This window comes from Jatropha curcas, chromosome 2 (genome assembly GCF_041381405.1).
Source record: "Jatropha curcas cultivar XTBG-Jc1 chromosome 2, XTBG_Jcur_1.0, whole genome shotgun sequence".
Taxonomy (NCBI): Eukaryota; Viridiplantae; Streptophyta; class Magnoliopsida; order Malpighiales; family Euphorbiaceae; genus Jatropha; species Jatropha curcas.
Window position 1 is genome coordinate 3,047,072 of NC_143152.1, and position 17,690 is coordinate 3,064,761.

Sequence of the window (17,690 nt, forward strand, 5' to 3'; positions counted from 1 at the left end):
AGAGAAAAAGCAAAGAGTCGATGTTGAAAGGGTTTGTAATCTTAGTGTGCTCACCGCAAAAAAATATTTCCAGTCTGCATATAATTAAAAATAAAAAAAAAAATTTTTTTTACTCTATTTTGCATACATCAACTGTTTTAAATTCCACATTTTTATCTGTTTGGAGGGAGGTGTACCAGTAACAAATTTAAATCTTTAAGAGGCCACAAAATCATTTTCACTAGTAGAGAGGACCATAAAGTTTTTTTAGTAAAATTTGAGGGTATGTGCTCTGCCTATAGGCTATATCTATGTATGTGCAAGCTAGAATATTATGTCTATAAATAGAGCTTAATTTCACTCATACGTACATGGACTATATCCCCTACTATATTGGCGTACCAAAATTTCAATTTGTTATGCAAAAATATCAAATCTTTAATTTGTATTTCGCTAAAATACATTTTAGCCGTTTGATATTAGATGAAATGTTGATATGGATACCCTAATTTTGGTATACCAAGTCAACCACAAATTCATATCATACACGTAACGAAAAACAATTTCTTACATTCACTTGTATTTTTAAAATGTCAAGTTACTACTTGTAATATCATTAAAATAACATTATTCTACTGCAGAATTTATTTAATTTCTTTGCTGTGTTTAGGGATGATTTTTATACCCACCTATATTTTTAAAATACCAAGTTAATTCTAATATCATTAAAATAATATTTCTCTACTGTATAATTTATTTCACATCTATATGTGAAAGTTATTTCCTAACAAACCTTAAACATTTGTTTTCAAACTAGTACATATATGATTCCATCGTGTGTATTCGTTTGTTTATTTACGTTTCTTCAAATAATGTTGAAGTTAAGTACACCTGCAAGCCGCAACTTAAAAAATAGACGAATGGCTAAACTTTATTTATTTTATGATTAATTATAATGGAATAAAATCATAAGAGGGTATCATTCGATATATGTACGTAAGTTAATTTATTTATATAATTTTCTATTAATTTTTATCTATAAGGTGTCACAAACCGTGAATTTAGATCGGACCGATACAATGACTTGAGATAACTGAAGGTTACCTAAGCTCATAGCAAGTCTTTATCAAATCAGAAATAAACATAAAGAGGGAGAAAATGAAAGTTACAGAGGGAGAAAATATAATCCCATTAACATTTCTGGATGGAAAAGTTACAGAGGGAGAAAATGAAAGCCATCAACCTTTACCAATTGAACATGTCCTCCAGGTTCCTATTTTCTGCGAAAGTGGGTCTAATCGTTGCGAGTCTTTGTCCTTCAATATCAGTAAATTGATAATAAGCATGCAGTGAACGTTAATCAAACTGATCACTAAGGCTACAACACATGACGCGTGGGCTCTTCCAAAGCTAGGGTTGACTTGACTTGACTTTTCCAATTTCACGTTATTAATTGTTCCTACTTTTGCTTAGTTTTTTTTTTAATATTTATTATATTTAAGAAAATATTATATTTTTCAATATTTATCATATTTATAGATTTATAAATAATAAGTTTTTTATTTTTACTATTTATATATGATTAATAGTAATTATTTCATTTCTTCAATATTTTATTATAATTTAAATAAATTAAAAATAATATAGTCAATTTATTAAATAATTTATTTTAATTTAGACAAATTGAATCATACTATTTCTCTTGTCGGCTTTATTCCGGCCTTGTATACTTGTTCTATTTTTCAGGTTGGTTATAATATACCAATTCTCTATTTAATGTCATTGCTATGCACGCATTTCGCTTTATTTGACACATTTATCTTTTCATTTTACTAAACTTAGTTTAAAATAATAAATATTTTTTATTCTAAAAAATATAGTTTTAAAATTATTTTCTTTATGTTTTGTAACATTTTTATTTTTATTTTTGAATATGACTATTTAAGTTAATAGATAAGTAAATAGATAAATGAAGATCGCACGGCTAGATATGAAATTATTTCCTTAATTGAATTGTATGCATGGGATAATCAGATATCAATATATTCATTATAAAGAAAAAACAGTTTCTATAACACATTACCGAGTAATATCATTCGGGTAGAAGAGTGATGGGCAACCTACCAAAGAATGACGCCACTATCTTCCATGACACGATGCATCAAGATACATGTGGATGATACAATTAATTAAATCAGATACAACAAAAAAACATTTGAATGTGTTAAGTACAAAACTATTGGAGAAATACCAGCTTAGAAAGACGATTTTCATATCACAAACGAGTACCGAATCTATAAAAGACATATAAGAATGGAGTGTTAACCTTTTAATATTGGTTTACCTTATAGATTATAACATTTAAATTTGTTATATAATTCTTCGAGCCGTAAAGCTTAATGTGTGTTTTTTAGGGTTCGAATTTGTATTCTCATGCTTACAAGAATTGAGGTTGCTAACCACCTCAACTAATATCTTGTTAGTAATTAATAATCTATTTAAATAACTCATAATTTATTAACAATTTCTGATATTTATGAACGCTTTTTATTAAAAAAAAAAAAAAAAGAGGTAAAACTCATTTATTTTGAAAATTACCATTTACTCACAGGTTAATCGCAAAGCAATTGCAAGAATTTCCAAGTCTTTGGGCTTGCAATTGCAGAATAGTCGTGCTGCGTAAACTATACATATTAATACCATGAGTTTGCTCTCTATAAAGTATAAACAAACAAATAATAACAAAATGCATATAATTTTTAAAAATTCTTAATATCACACGTGTGAAGGCACTGCAGAACTTCATTTTGGATTATATAAAATATAATTACAAGAATGTATAAATAAAAGTAGCCAAATACATAAACCTTCAATAGGGAATGGATAATTAATGAACACGACACTACTACTTCATACGAACTAATAAACTCACAATGTTGAATTAATATAGTAAAATTACAAAAGGTAAAATCTGACAAGCTGCTCATCTATTTTAGTTATGCGGAGATCGGAAAAATCTAGAGATCTCCCCAACTCGGCCAGACCAGGATATGTTACTCTAAGTTGGACTCTGTAACTGTGTGATTGCAAGGGTCAACCATTCAATTCTAATTAACCCAATATATATATATATATATATATATATATATATATATATATATATATATTTTGGGGTATATATATATATATTTGAAAAACCAAGCAATCTATACCAATTTAGTAATTAGTAATAGTTGATTAATTTTAAGTCACATTATTTTCAACACAAAACTTTATAAAAAAAAGGGAATTAACAGATATTTAAAAAGAAAAGTGAAGGGGGGAAAAAAAATTAGGCCTTCAATCTGATTCCCAGGCAGTGGTGGCTGTCCTTCTCTCAAACGCTTCTGCTGGTGTATGTCATAGAAATTTGATTTCGGGCATGCAAAGAGTGTTTGGCACGTGATTGGCAGGTTCAGGTGAAGCATCTATATAGGGAGGTTAATAGTATTGCTGATTTTTGGCTTCTTCTTCTCGTAAATTAGCAAGAGGTTTGAAATTCTAGCATTCTCACCTGTTTCTTGTAACCTTTGATATGAAACTCTTCTAGTGATTGTATGTTCTGTATGTAGTCTGGCAGGTCTCTGAGGCTGTGACAAGAAACAACTTCGATAACTTTTAAACTATTAGTAGATCCTCGAAGAAGCCATTCTGGAAAATCCACTAATTTTGATAATCCTCCAATCTTCAGTTCGCGAAGGCTAAATTGACTTGCTGAGTCTTCCTTCATTGTCAAACTAAGACTTCTGCAATCTGCAATAACAAGAGTCTTTAAAGAAGCTAGGAATCTCACACTTGGTGGCAAACAAACCAAGCTGTCACAATCACGGATAACCAATGTTTGAAGCCTTTTGAGACCTTGGATATCTTCACACAAAGACTCCAGATTGTCACAGTCGGTGATGAACAAATATTGAAGAGACTTGAGACACCCTATTCCGCCAACTGGTAAATACCTTTGCTTTGTAGTTATCCAAAGACATCTAAGATTAATCAATTCCATATTTTTAGGCAACTCTTCTAGACCATAACAATCACCAAGTAGTAGAGTTTGTAAGCTTTGTAGCTTGCATATAGAATTAGGCAGTCTGTTAATGTGCATATTCCCATATAAAATAAGATATTTCAAATGCTTCAATCTGCCTATCCCTTCAGGAAGCACTTTCACCCTGGAAAAACTCAAATCCAAAGCCCTCAAATATTGGAATTTTGAGATACACGTTCTAAGAAATATCTCACTACTAATCCCCTTGCCTCTTTCATTTGAACAGGAAATAGTTCTTATACGATCTAGCTTTCTTACGGGCTTAGGAAGATCCTCAGGAAGCAATTCAGGGTAAGGAAATGATAAATGTCAAATACTTTTGGGTATCTGTTCGTTGGAAGAGGTTACTATTAAACATTCATTTTGAGTCACTGTTAATGCTAGGTCGTGTATTAGATCATGCATTTTACAATATACATTACCATTGTATTCAGAGAAATCTTGGAAAAAACATCTAGAACACAGCTCTTGGAAACAACGGATGCCAACATCTTCCAACTCTTGATTTTCATTCGAAGATTGAATAAGTCCATGCGATATCCAAAAATAAACTAACTCTATATCTACAAATAGATAATCTTTCGGAAAAATCGAACAATAAGCAAAACATCTCTTCAAGTAGGATGGCATGTGTTCATAACTCAATTTTAAAGCAGGCAAAATATCATTTTCCTTCTGCTCTAATTTCCATATATCATTGTCCCTTACAAATTTCCAATCACGTTCACCAGCTACAGAGTAAAGTAAGGTTCCTAAAGTTATTACTGCCAAAGGAATTCCTTTGCATTTGCTCACGATTTCTTCCCCAATTTTTATGAGGTCTGGGTTTTGTTTATCTTCTGGTTCTTCAAATGCACATTTACAGAATATAGCCAAACAATACTCATGAGAAAGATGGTCTAACTCATATGATGAGACTGTGCTCATGATTGAAGCAACATGCTTACTGCGTGTGGTGACCAAGATCTTACTTCCACTAGCACCCCCCATCAATAAAATTTTCAATTCAAGCCATTTTCTTCTATCCTCATTCCAAACATCATCCAGTACGAGTAAATATCTCTTTCCATATAAAGCCTCTCGCAAGGCGATTTGCAATTGCTCAATATCCATATTCATATTAACAGGGCTCACACAGTTAAGGATCTTAATTATCATCTTCTGCAAATCAAAGTCTTCAGAGACACATACCCATGATTTTGACTGAAAATGACTTACCACCCTCTCATCATTATACACCAATTTAGCAAGTGTAGTCTTTCCCAGACCTCCAATTCCAACAATTGGAAGAATGGAGATATTTTCATTATCAGCAGGTTTCAACAATTCTTTGATAATTCTTTCTTTATCTTTGTCCCTTCCAATGACATTTGAAGCATCCACAAAGGAGTGGGTTATTTCCCTCTCTTTACGTATGACATAACTATCACTAGTCCGCTCAGTGAGACCAAAATCAGACTTGAGAGCTGCAATTCCAGCAACTCTCTCCCTAACCTTCTTTAATTTATGGCCCATTTGAAAGCGGAAAGCAAGTGGATTAGAACTAGAAAAGAATCGGCGTACCTTCCTGGTAGTGCTTCCAGATTTCACCACTTGCCTGCGCAAAGCTTCACAGCGGAACTCATCAATCACATCTTCTGCATCATAAAGGACATCTTTAAGCTTTCCAAGCCAAAACTCTATCCTGTGGTCCTGGGATTGACGCTTCTCTGCATCAGAAAGCACAGCTTTGATAGCAAGTAACATCTGTTTAATTTTCTCAAGGTCATCTTCAATCCCCCATGCCAATAAAAATTCTTCAAGAGCAAGAGAGGCCAATTTCTCCAAAATGCTCTCTGCAGTGTTGAACAGAAAAGACTCTGCCATTGTTTTCACTAGGAAGTGAGTGAGTGAATGATTTAATGAATAATGGTTAATATACAAATGGAAATATTATATAGCAAGCCAAAGAAGACAGGTTCTAACTTCTAATATTCCATTTCTTTGCTCTGTAAACTGGGTAAACGCTAAGTCCACAGGAAATGGGAACACTCAGAAAAGAAATGAGGAATAAAAGAGACAAGCTAAAGTCTCTGGGCGTGCGACACCTCTGTCTAATTAACATTATCGAAAAATCTTTATTTAATACTAACAATAAAAAATAATAATAATAAAGTTTCTAATTATAAAAAAATGTCAAAATAATTAGTTTTAGAGACTACTTTTTATAAATTCATTGCTTAAAATATAAAAAGTAGTTGCTCAAAAATATTCTCCATTAAAGTACAATAAATGGTATTTTGATGGTAGCCCCATTCCCTCTAATAAAAAATATACTTTCATCTTGACCCGTTGAATTACTTGATTCTATAACTCAAATAATATTTGATATTTTCAATTGTTAAATTCCTTAAATAAACAAATGCTCAAAGACAATGAAAGTTTTTTTTTTTTTTTCTCTTTTAAGCTCTTTGCTTCGCTTGTTTCCATAAAATAACATGCATGAAAATATTTTTCGCAAATTCTATTGTTAGAAGCGTTCAAAAAAATAAATCAAGGAAAAATATTTTCATGGTCAAAATAAAAAATAAGTCATTTTTAAAGAAAACGACTTCTATTTTCAATAGCCTGAAATATTTTCCAGACTTTTGACAAACTTAGAAGAATTTTTTTCTGCAGAATTTTTTTTTTTTTTTGAATATTAGAAGAAGGGAATTCAAACCTGAATCTATTGAGAGGTCGTATATACACTTACCATTATGCTATGCCTTGATGTGCTATTACATTGTAGAATTTATTTAATTTCTTTGCCTTGTCTAGGCATGATGATGTTTATAATCTAGTTTTAATAAACTAGGTCAATAATAGTCCATATCATATAAAGGTTGCAAAAACAACTTCTTATACCCACTTGTATATTTTTAAAATATCATTAAAATAATATATTACTCTACTGTAAAACTTATTTCATATCTCTGATGTGAAAGTTATTTCCTAAAAAATCTTTAATATTTTTTTTTGAACTAGTCCACATATGATTCCGTTGTGGGTATTGAAGTTAGGTACAATTAACAGCAAAAAAAAAATAAAAAATGATGAGATATTTTATTAACTAATTATTATGGAATTAAATTATAAGAGGGTATTTATTTACTTAATTAGCAGTCTAAAATTAACTGTTTTAGTAACTGCTAATTAAGAAATCTTCAGCTATATTGCTAATCTTTAATTTTGACCCAAAATAAACTTAATTTGATTGAATATTATTTTTGGCTTCTACTACAGTAAATAATTTACTAGTACAAATACTTTCTTTTTGTGCCATTTGGCATGATAAGTCTAGCGGGTAAATCTAATTGATTATGTATGTACTTTTTTTTTTCTTTTCAAATTTCTTTTTTTAAAAAACTATTAGGAAAGTTTTTGTGATTATATATGTATTTAAGAAAATTTTACATATCACATAATTTATATGAAATAATGATATGATTGCACATAAAAAAATAAATAATAAAAAATCTTAATATGAATATTAAAATTCTTGGAAATATTTAACCAAGATAAATAATTTTTTCTATAAAATTTTATAAAATGATCTTAATTAATATCATATATTAAAACATTTATAGATTTGAGTTATCGAAATTGAAATATGCATTGATTTAAATTTTATAAAAGATTATTATTGGTGTTTTGCACATTATCCATTTTATAAAACAGGTAACAAGATAATTAAAAGATTTCATTAATTTTTTTAGTTAATAGTACTAAATTTGCATTAACTAATACATTTTTGAAACTGTAAATGTTAAATCCCACGTGTTAAGCTATATGTCGACCTACTGAGCAATATTTTGAATATTAAGTGGGTCTCATGAATCCTATTCTTATTTTAAAAAAGCCACGTAAAATGAATACACCTAATTGAAAAAAATTTATCTGGTCAGAAATTTGATTGTAAACGTTTTTCGTTGAAACACTGAATAGAAATTTTTCAAAAGTTTAGAAACTGAATTTGTAATTACCTCGTTTTAAAATATTCAAATCAATATATATTTATGAACTTAAAATCATTAGTCAAGGTAAAGACGGCTACAATATACTTTAGTTTTCTTCCATTCCATAATTAATTAATTAATTTTAACAAATTATACAGGTTAATTCTAATTATAGTCTTAGATGCCTAAAAAAACATTGAAGAATCAACAGCTAAATTGATCTAAAATGTTAATCTGATTTTTTGATTATTTTAATTGACTCAAAATATTAAATTTGATCTTTTTAATCATTTTTAACTTTATTCCTAAAAAAAAAATAACAACAATAAAACCCTCAAGATTTGATAAGCTTATGTTAGTTAATCTACCAACTAAAGCCCTGCAAATTGCAATTATAGCCACCCCACGGCTAATAGCGCAACCGCCTCTTCTTGTAACTGGCCCGGGGAAAAGAAACCCCTAATTCCCAAATTCTCCAATCTCTTCCCTAATAGCGCAACCGCCTCTACCTATTTCTTTGCCCCAAGCCTAGTACAAGTAAAAGCGTTTTGAGTTCTGCATAAAAAGGTACTCCCTCTGTTACAGTACATTCCCTTTCGTTGCTGAATGCTGAATTTTGTTATCTTAGAGTAATTTTATTGTTGGTTTTGAAATGTTATTGAATTTTGAATTTTGTTTCTTGCTGTTTGTCAATACAACCACAACTACTACTTAGCCTTACAGAAAAAAAAAAAAAAAATCTTTCATGTGATTTTGATAGATATTTTGACCTAAGTTTTGATCCTCATATTTGGATTACTGTGCCAAAGATGATTTATGGTCTGAGTTCGTTAACTAAAAAGTTAAAGACTTTGGTGTATATTGGATTTGGATTCTTGTTAATTAGGTCAGTTATCGACTACATCTACTATGATATGCCAATGCGTGAATGCGAATGGACTTATATATTGATGTGTCATTGTTGAGCTTGCAAATTTGGGACAGCAACATTGTAGAAATTCGCCTTGCATATTGAGAGTACAGGTCTAATCTTTAATCATAACCTTATGCATCTCTTTAAATGAAGCAAGGTGTTCTTTGGAACTAATGGGAGATTTAGCAGAAGTAGAATGATTTATTTCTGATTGATTCAGTGTAAGTTTAATGGTTCTGCCTTGTGACTGCTTACTACTTGATCAATAACTATGGGTATCAGAATTAGCTAACTAGAGACATTCTGAACCTGTGAAGAGGTGTATTTGTCAAATCCCGAAAGTCATATCAATGGTTTTGAAATCTTCTTTAAAGCTGTAGTTTATTTGAGAGTGCTGTCTCTCTGCCTGTCTCATTCTTTTCTATGTTTTACATTCATTCGCTGATATACTCGAGAATTACTGTTTCATATTTGTCTATTCTAATGTTGACTGTTCTTTGGTGTTGGTTCTGTTATTAATTATTGATCATTGAATTTCTATTTCTATCTTTACGGTTTTAAGTAGTTTTAGATCATAGCAGACAGTGGAGTTATCCTCTGTTTTTATCTTGATTATTTGTGTATGTCTGCTTTTAATTTTATTGAGCCATTGTAGGGTACCTTTACTAATTATTTATTTGTTAGATTCTTGAATATATCTAGCAGTCTTCTACTCTTTGTTCTCCATATTCTTCTTTCTTTCTTATCTTTTAATACTTTTACTGTCTAATTCTTATTGATCCTTTTTATGTAGCTTACGGAGAAAAACATGCTAGAAAATGAGGTAAACCCAACTCTCAGCAAGTCAACTGGCCTGCCAAGGAAACGCTTCTACAGAGCACGAGCACATAGCAACCCACTCAGTGACTCACACTTCCCTGTTCCAATTTCCCCTTCTCATGTTGACTATTCAGTTCATTACCCGCAATTTTTCCCTTCATCTGATCAAGTGGATAGTTCCAAAAAGATTCAGTTTGCGGATGTTGGTTGTGGTTTTGGAGGGCTACTTATTAGTCTCAACCCTTTTTCCTGAAACCCTAATGATTGGTATGGAACTTAGGGATAAAGTGACAGAATATGTCAAGGAACGAATTTCTGCATTAAGGATAGCTAATCCAGGTCAATATCAAAATGCCTCAATGGTTCGAACCAATTCTATGAAATACATACCAAATTACTTTGGGAAAGGACAGCTTACGAAGATGTTTTTCCTGTTTCCGGATCCCCACTTAAAGGAGAAGAATCATCGTCGAAGGGTTATTAGTCCACATTTGCTAGATGAGTATGCCTATGTTCTTGAGATTGGCGGGATTATTTATGCAATTACTGATGTGGAAGAATTGGGTGAGTGGATGAAGGCTTGTTTGGAGAATCACCCTATGTTTGAAGCCCTCACAGAGGAGGAGCTTGGAGTAGATCCTGTTGTAGAGCTCCAAAGCACAGCAACTGAAGAAGGACAAAAGGTGGCTAGGAATGGGGGACAGACTTTCCAAGCAGTCTATGGACGTATTGCACCATCTCTATGATACATAAGAAACTTAGACATACTTAAACAGATGGCTTAAACTAATTAAGCCAATCAGTTTTGCTAGGTTACTTTTTACCCTTATTCTTATCTGAGCAATTTTTTGTCATTGTTAATTTTGTAGGATTATGTGCTTATTATTTATTTTCTAGCTAAGATTTTTATTATCTTGTATTGTACCCAGCTTCAGTTTTATGATATTACTCCGCCTTCCCTAATTCTCACTTCATTTCAATTCATTCATTATATTTTTCTCATGACCGCACCCGTCGATTATGGATTGATTTTAACCATTTGGTGTTCTAGTTTTGTTATTTATGTTGAACAACGCATGGAAGCTGCTGCGTTTAGTTCCTATTGATGTTGAGTTATTGCAATGGAGCCTTGACAAAGAATAATGGTTATTTCATTGAGATTAGAAATGAAAGATTGGTTCCATAACCACGACTGAAGATGGCAAGTGTAGATATACCAATCATTAGGACTCAAACTATTAACCTTTCAGATCATTAGAGTAAGTATACACTCCATTCTGAAGTTAGTATTAGGTGAAGACCCCTCAGTAAGAAATTTCTGAGAATTTTGCTCTGGTAGGTAATGTGCTAGGCTGGTTAGAGAATTTTGCTATATTTAGATCGGCCTAAATTAGCAATTTAACAAGCAAATGCAGCCTTGAATGTCATGCAAGCCCAGCCCGACCCGTGAACGCGATCTTTCCACCCATTTCAGTGGCTACCTGCAAGAAACTTATTGGCAGGAGACAAAAGTAAAGGAAGGAAAAGACTTTAAACTTAAAAAGATAAGTCAATTGTAGTTTATGAAGAAAGAATCTTTTTATACTTAGTTATCAATAATTTGCTCGATAATGATTACTTGATTATAGACTTCTCAAAATATGCCAACTTGATTTCACCGATTGATCATTTCTGCTCTGCAAGTCTGCTTTTCATTTCACCTCCGCCACCATAGCAAACCCAATTAGCGACCACTGCTTTCTTTTTCCTTTTGCTGTTTAACAAAAAAAAAAAAAAAAAAGAAAGAAAAGAAAATGGCAGAATCTTTTCTCTTCAACATAGCTGAAACTGTTCTTCACAAGTTAACATCTAAAGTTGTTGACGAGATTAGCTTAGCATGGAATGTCAACGAAGACTTAAAGAAGCTCCAAGACACCTTGTCCACCATTAAAGCTGTGCTCTTGGATGCAGAGGAGCAACAGGGAAAGGAAAACAGTGAGCTTACTGTTTGGTTATCCAAACTTAAAGAAGCTTGTTTTGATGCGGAGGATATTATTGATGATTTTGTCTATGAAGACTAATAACAAACTTGTGTTCCATTTAAAGATTGGGCATAAAATGAAAGATATTAGAGAAAGATTTGATGAAATTGCTGCTTTGAAGAATAAGTTTCATTTAAAAGAAAGATTTGTAGATGAGAAAGTTGAATATAGGAGGAGAGAGATGACTCACTCCTTTGTTCAAGCTTCAGATGTTATTGGGAGAGATTTTGATAGAGATAAAATTATCGACTTATTGTTGCATTATAGTAAGGAAGAAAATCTTTCAGTTGTTCCTATAATTGGAATTGGTGGCCAAGGTAAGACGACATTAGCTAAAATGGTGTATAATGATGAAAGGGTGGAGAAGAATTTTCAATTGAAGATGTGGGTTTGTGTGTCTCAGGAATTTGATGTTACTACGTTGGCTAAGGAGATTACTAGTTCTGCTACTGGTAGGAGTTATGGTGACCTGACAATGGATCAATTGCAAGCACGATTGCGGAGGAGTTTAGGTGGTAGAAAGTTTTTGCTTGTTTTAGATGATGTTTGGAATGAAAATCTGGTTAAATGGGTTGAATTGAGAGGTTTGTTGGAGGGTTGTGCTTTGGGAAGTAAAATTATTGTAACTACAAGGAGTTCAAAAGTTGCTTCTGTTGTAGGCAATGATTTTGCATACAATTTGCCTGGTCTTTCCCATAAGGATTGTTTGTCTTTGTTTTTGAAATGGGAATTTAATCCAGGACAAGAGAAGCAATATCCGAATCTCATAGATACTGGGAATGAGATTGTAAGGAAATGTGAAGGGGTTCCTTTAGCAGTGAGAACATTAGGAAGTCTACTTTATTCATCAACCGAAGAAAAAACCTGGGTGTCCACCAGAGACAATGAGATATGGAAATTACAACATCAAGAAAATGACATCCTACCGGTGCTGAAGTTGAGCTATGATCACATGCCATCTTACTTGAAACGATGTTTTGCTTATTGTTCCCTCTTTCCCAAAAATTATGTGTTGTACAGTTTTGAATTGATTCGATTTTGGATGGCTTATGGACTTCTTGAATCGCCTGATGAAGATGAAGAATTGAAAGAGAATGGGTTGCGTTTTGTGAAAGAACTATGGTCGAGATCTTTTCTCCAAGATATTGAGGATCATGGTTTCTTTTTTACCTGCAAAATGCATGATCTTGTACATGATCTAGCTATATCAGTTGCGCAAAGTGAGTGCTCAACTGTAAACTTTCTCACCCCATCTGTTGATGAAAAGGTCCGTCATTTATCCTTTTCAGGCAGTAATTTGCCAAGTCAACAAGTTCCTAAGTTCTTACACAAGTTAGAGAAGGTAAGAACTATATTTTTCCCAGTTAGGGGGATGGGGCCTACTAGCGGAACATTTATTGACACCTGCATGTCAAGATTCAAGCACTTACGAGTGCTTAATCTTAGCGATTCATGCTTTGAGACATTGCCAAATTCAATTGGTACCTTGAAGAATTTGAGATACCTTGACCTTTATAGGAATCGGAAGCTTCGAAAACTCCCTAATTCCATTTGCAGGCTGCAGAATTTGCAGACCTTAAGACTTGAAGAATGTGAGAAGCTTGAAGAAATTCCTAGAGATATCAAGCACACGACTCGCCTCAGGTTTTTGGAGATACCTACAAAACAGACTTCCTTCCCAGAAAACGGTATAGGATGTCTCAGTTCTCTAAGATATCTGTCTTTGTTTGAATGTGGAAATTTGGAAAAATTGTTTGATGATATGCAGGCTCTGACATCGCTTCGAACATTGGTTATAACTTCTTGCGGGAGTCTAGCATCCTTACCTCGCGGTATAAGGAATCTATCTGCATTAGAGACTTTGGTTATTGGAGACTGTGGAAAGCTTAATTTGATGGAGATGGAAAATACTGAAGATTTCAATCTGAGCCTTAGTTCATCCTTAGTTTTTGAGTGCAATTCCTCACTGCCCCATTTCATACATGGGTTTCCTATAGTTCAAAAGATGTAGGAACCCTAATAGTTTGGGACAATTATTTTTGTCCACCATTCTTTTTTTTTTTTTTTTTTTTTTTTTTGTCTTTTTAAGTAAAATATGTTCTATATGATTATAGTAGATTATACTGTATAGTACTATAAGGTTCAAAAGAAGGACCTTTTAGCAGGAGCTCTTCCAACAGCTCTCATCAAATTGGCTATTTCAAGAACTCTAGCAACTTTTGTTCCTCTTTTAGCCTCAGCTGATGCCCTTCTATCCTCTGCTTTCTTGTGTGCTTTTGCTACTTCATTCTGCATCTTCTCTAGTGCTCTTGCTCTTTTCTCCTCCAGCTTCCTCTAAATAAATCAAGCTCATATAAGTTAGAACAAAAAAGAGTTATAAACAGTGTTAAAAACAGAGACAACATTAATTTTCTAGTTGATACAAGAAAAAAAAAAAAGGAGGAGAAGAAGAAGAAACAGTAAAAGACATATACATGCTTTAGATATAAGCCGTTATGAAAATGCCTTATCAATTGTAAAGGTATAATTCTCACATGTACTTTTCTGTCTTGAGTAGTGCTTGAAGCATGAAAATACTTTTCTGGTTGAAAGTTAGTTATTATCTTTTGTGGAAGCAATAATTACTGAAATTGAAACTTGAGCTAAAATTAGCTCACTAACTAGCAATAGATAAAATACAAATCCAAGAAATTCCATTGTTTGATCATAAACTAGTGGTCTATATTAACTCTTGTCATATAGGTAAAGTCTCAAAGTAACTTCACCTACATCATCAAGACTCTCTCTAATCAATATGGTTCAAAAAATTCAACAAAGAAATTATGATTGTTATCTGTTTCTCAATTGAGTAATTAATTAACAAGTCCTTAGTATAATCATGAAAAAATCTATATGAGAAGGGAAACATATTAGCTTTGGATCATCAATTCAAAAATTAAATTAACAGGCAAATTAATAAATAATTAATATACTAGACTAATAATTAATTTCTTTCTATACATACCTCAACTTTCTTCATCCAAGAAGAAGACTTTTGCACTTGCTCACTTTCCCAGCCATTAATTATGGCATCCTCTCTTTTGAACCTATTATTGATCTTAGCAATCTTTGCGTTTTGCCATGCAGATATCTTGGTTTCTATCTCTTCTTTCTTCACTCTCTGCACTGACACATCAGCACCACCACCACCAACAGCAACCACCTGATTGGACCCAACCCTTCTTGAGCTTGAGCTGGGTTCTGGGTCCAAGGGGCGAGTATCAGGCACAATAGCCAAAGGGTTAGTCTCTTCAGGAACTTCATCTTCTCCAATCCTAGCCAACAGGTTGTTTAAGTTACTATCTTCATTATGATCAGAACCGCTATTGTTGTTGTTCATGCTAGTTCCTATTGCAGAACCAGCAAGAACCAAAGCATTGAACTCTCTACTCATGGAGGTGAAGTTCTCACTTGCAGCCCCTTCACTACTCATGGATATTGAGCGATGGCTACCTGTTTCCCAACGGCCTCGAGGCACCGAAGGCGGCGGGGGTGGGGTCAAGGCATGGATATCGCGAATATCTTCATGTTCTTGGTCGTGATCGGTTTCTCCATGGCTTGTGGAGGTGCTGGTGGTAGGTATTTGAGCACTTAACATAGAGAAAGAGTATTTCTTTCTGGTTTTATTAAGTTGATTATTATGTGTGCAAGAAGTGGACAAGATAGTGATGAAGGAGAAGTGGGATTTTGTTAGTGAGAAAAAAGAGTTAAAGATTGGGATATCGTTATGGTCTTGGTTATGAGTGGTAATAATTTAGCAACATGAACCACAAACATAATTCTTTGGAAGAAGCTTTAATTCCAAAATTATAAAGGTGCATAAATGAGCCTATAGGATTCAAGGTTTATTTTTGCCCCTTCTATTTTTTCTTCTTTTGGATTTTTTTAATGACTTTTCAAAGTGCTATTTGTTTTAGTCCCCATAGTTTCCATATTTTCTTTGTATTCCTCTTATTTTACTTTATTTTATAATTGTGTATAGGTTTAAATTGAAACAAAAATAAATTTAATTACAATTTCTCTGGCTTAATGAGTCTAGTCAAGTCTAGACACAATATTTATTCAATGAATTAAAAAATTTTAATTTGATAAAATTTGCTAATTTATGAATTCTTAAATAAGTTTAGCCTAAACAAACAAGGTGTTGGTTGAGGTGGTAAGCAATTTCAACTCCCTTAAATGTAAGAATACAAGTACGATCCTCGAGAAATGTAATTTATTGAAAAACTTTGAACTTTTCCGTTCTCTTGGTTATAAAAAAAGAAAAAAATGTTTAGCCTAAGATAGATTAAGATGTTTTATTCTAAATTTGGGTCTAGCCTATCTAGACCTAACTAATATGGAGTTTATAAATTTATTTAAATCTTACTCATAACAATAACGTATATATAAAATATTAATACTTTATTAATTAGGTGAATTTGACATAGCTTGAAATAAAATCCCTAACTAACTAAATTTAAAATTCCTTACTCGAATTAAATTGAATTAGGAGGTTCTTAGAACCATGAATATATTTATATATTTATTGCAAATATCATTTATAGATTGTAATTTTTCTATTAGAGATTATAATCTTTTTACAACTTTCAAAATAGTATTTTATAACAACTTTTTAAATAACTTTTAGAGTTTTGATCAGTCAAAACACTAATGCTATTTTTTATAGTGCTCAGGTAACATACCGTTGGAATTAGGTTTTAGATGTTAAGGTAGCGTTTTGTGAAAAGTTAATTTATATAAGGTTTAGATTTTCAGTTTCATAAAAAGCTACATAAAAGCTAACAGCTAAATGCTACTAAAATAGCTAATTTTGCCGAATAAACCCTTAAGTTACACATCTATGTTTTAAAAAACATCGAGTTTAAACTTTTACAGAAAAAAAGCTACCTCATATTCAATTATTTATCTAATAAAATAAGATTAGAGGATATTTTAAGAAATAATATATTAAAGAAAAATATCCTTAGCAATGAATATCATAAACATAAATAAATTACTATATCATTTATAAATGACTTAAAGAATCTGTTTTTTTTCTTCTTTTTAATTCTTTTGAATGTGACATATCTCATGATGTAACCCTAAATCCAACAATTAATTGTTAGGTTGATCTAAAAATCTAACATAAAATTTCACTTTTTCTATTTTTTGTTTCCCTAATAATCTATAGATATTAGATCATCTAACCCTTACTATCAAAGTTAGAGAAATGTTTTTTTTTTTTTTTTTTTTTTTTACATTACCCATATGAGGCCTCATCTAAGAATAATCTATAGATATTAGATCATCTAACCCTTACTATCAAAGTTAGAGAAATGCTTTTTTTTTTTTTTTTTTTTTTTTACATTACCCATATGAGGCCTCATCTAAGATTTAACTAAATCTATTAGAGTTGATATTTAGTTGAGCTACTAACCTAAAAAGGGATTCCTTGAAAAGGGCTACTTTCAAGTTGCTAAATTTATAATTATTAAATAAGTATTGGGGATAAATTGCTAAATTTAGTTTATTTTAGGTCACAATTTTAAATTCGGGAAATTATGATGACGTTTATGCAAAAGATAGACTTTTCCCATTTTGGTGAGTAAGTGTCGGCCATAAAGTTAATTGGCTTGACCCCACCAGGATTAGGTCAGTGGTGGTGAACCAGTACACACGCGTCGTAGGGTATCAATCAAGTTTCTGTAGATGGTAGACACGTGGCAAAACTTCAGTCCGATAAGGACTCGTCACTGGGACCTACATATGTTCCTTCCATGCATACGCTGACCTAATCCACTAGATTTTTGCCACGTGTTTTTGGATTTTTCTTTCCGCTCGCTCTCTAATCCTCTTGGGTTTGCAAGATGCCCACG

At 32.2% G+C, this 17,690-nt stretch overlaps 3 protein-coding genes and 2 pseudogenes across 9 annotated transcripts; 2 read left to right on the plus strand and 3 right to left on the minus strand.

The window, feature by feature from the left end:
* Positions 1-2,892: 2,892 nt before the first annotated feature.
* On the minus strand, positions 2,893-4,120 carry LOC119371277 (uncharacterized). Its single transcript, XM_089717419.1, has one exon. The coding sequence runs from the start codon at positions 4,118-4,120 to the stop codon at positions 3,500-3,502; it is 621 nt and encodes a 206-aa protein (XP_089573545.1). The 3' UTR covers positions 2,893-3,499.
* Positions 3,187-5,929, minus strand: LOC149498057 (disease resistance protein RGA2 pseudogene; annotated as a pseudogene).
* Positions 5,930-8,431: 2,502 nt separating this feature from the next.
* Positions 8,432-10,735, plus strand: LOC105645207 (tRNA (guanine-N(7)-)-methyltransferase pseudogene; annotated as a pseudogene). The gene is made up of 2 exons (XR_016319419.1): positions 8,432-8,607; positions 9,747-10,735. The product of XR_016319419.1 is annotated as a tRNA (guanine-N(7)-)-methyltransferase pseudogene (transcript).
* A 166-nt stretch (positions 10,736-10,901) lies between these two features.
* LOC105645288 (remorin 4.1) lies at positions 10,902-15,636 on the minus strand. 6 transcript variants are annotated; one of them, XR_016319417.1, is made up of 4 exons: positions 14,798-15,635; positions 13,949-14,127; positions 11,358-11,525; positions 10,902-11,253 (listed from the first exon to the last, which is right to left on the minus strand). XR_016319417.1 is itself a non-coding variant. In XM_089717423.1 (4 exons), exons 1-3 carry the CDS (start codon positions 15,428-15,430, stop codon positions 11,438-11,440), a joined length of 900 nt encoding a protein of 299 aa, XP_089573549.1. In that variant the 5' UTR covers positions 15,431-15,636; the 3' UTR covers positions 10,902-11,263; positions 11,391-11,437. The 6 variants fall into 6 exon arrangements, 4 of the variants coding, with proteins under 4 accessions (XP_089573549.1, XP_089573547.1, XP_089573550.1 ...); XR_016319418.1 differs by having other exon boundaries at positions 10,902-11,263; XM_089717423.1 differs by having other exon boundaries at positions 10,902-11,263; positions 11,391-11,525; positions 14,798-15,636.
* LOC105645208 (putative disease resistance protein RGA1) lies at positions 11,566-13,878 on the plus strand. Its single transcript, XM_089717420.1, is given in 2 exon segments — positions 11,566-11,825; positions 11,827-13,878. Coding segments are annotated over 2 exon segments (2,238 nt in total). The 3' UTR covers positions 13,805-13,878.
* Positions 15,637-17,690: the final 2,054 nt, after the last annotated feature.

Excerpts from the sequence above, each read along its gene's own strand:
- LOC105645288 (XM_089717423.1), bottom strand. The coding sequence starts at position 15,430 with ATGTTAAGTGCTCAAATACCTACCACCAGCACCTCCACAAGCCATGGA. Across the intron at positions 14,128-14,797 it reads CTTGGATGAAGAAAGTTGAG|AGGAAGCTGGAGGAGAAAAG; the intron begins GTATGTATAGAA and ends TGATTTATTTAG. Across the intron at positions 11,526-13,948 it reads GGAAGAGCTCCTGCTAAAAG|CAAAAGGAAAAAGAAAGCAG; the intron begins GTCCTTCTTTTG and ends TTTGTTAAACAG.
- LOC119371277 (XM_089717419.1), bottom strand. The coding sequence starts at position 4,120 with ATGCACATTAACAGACTGCCTAATTCTATATGCAAGCTACAAAGCTTA.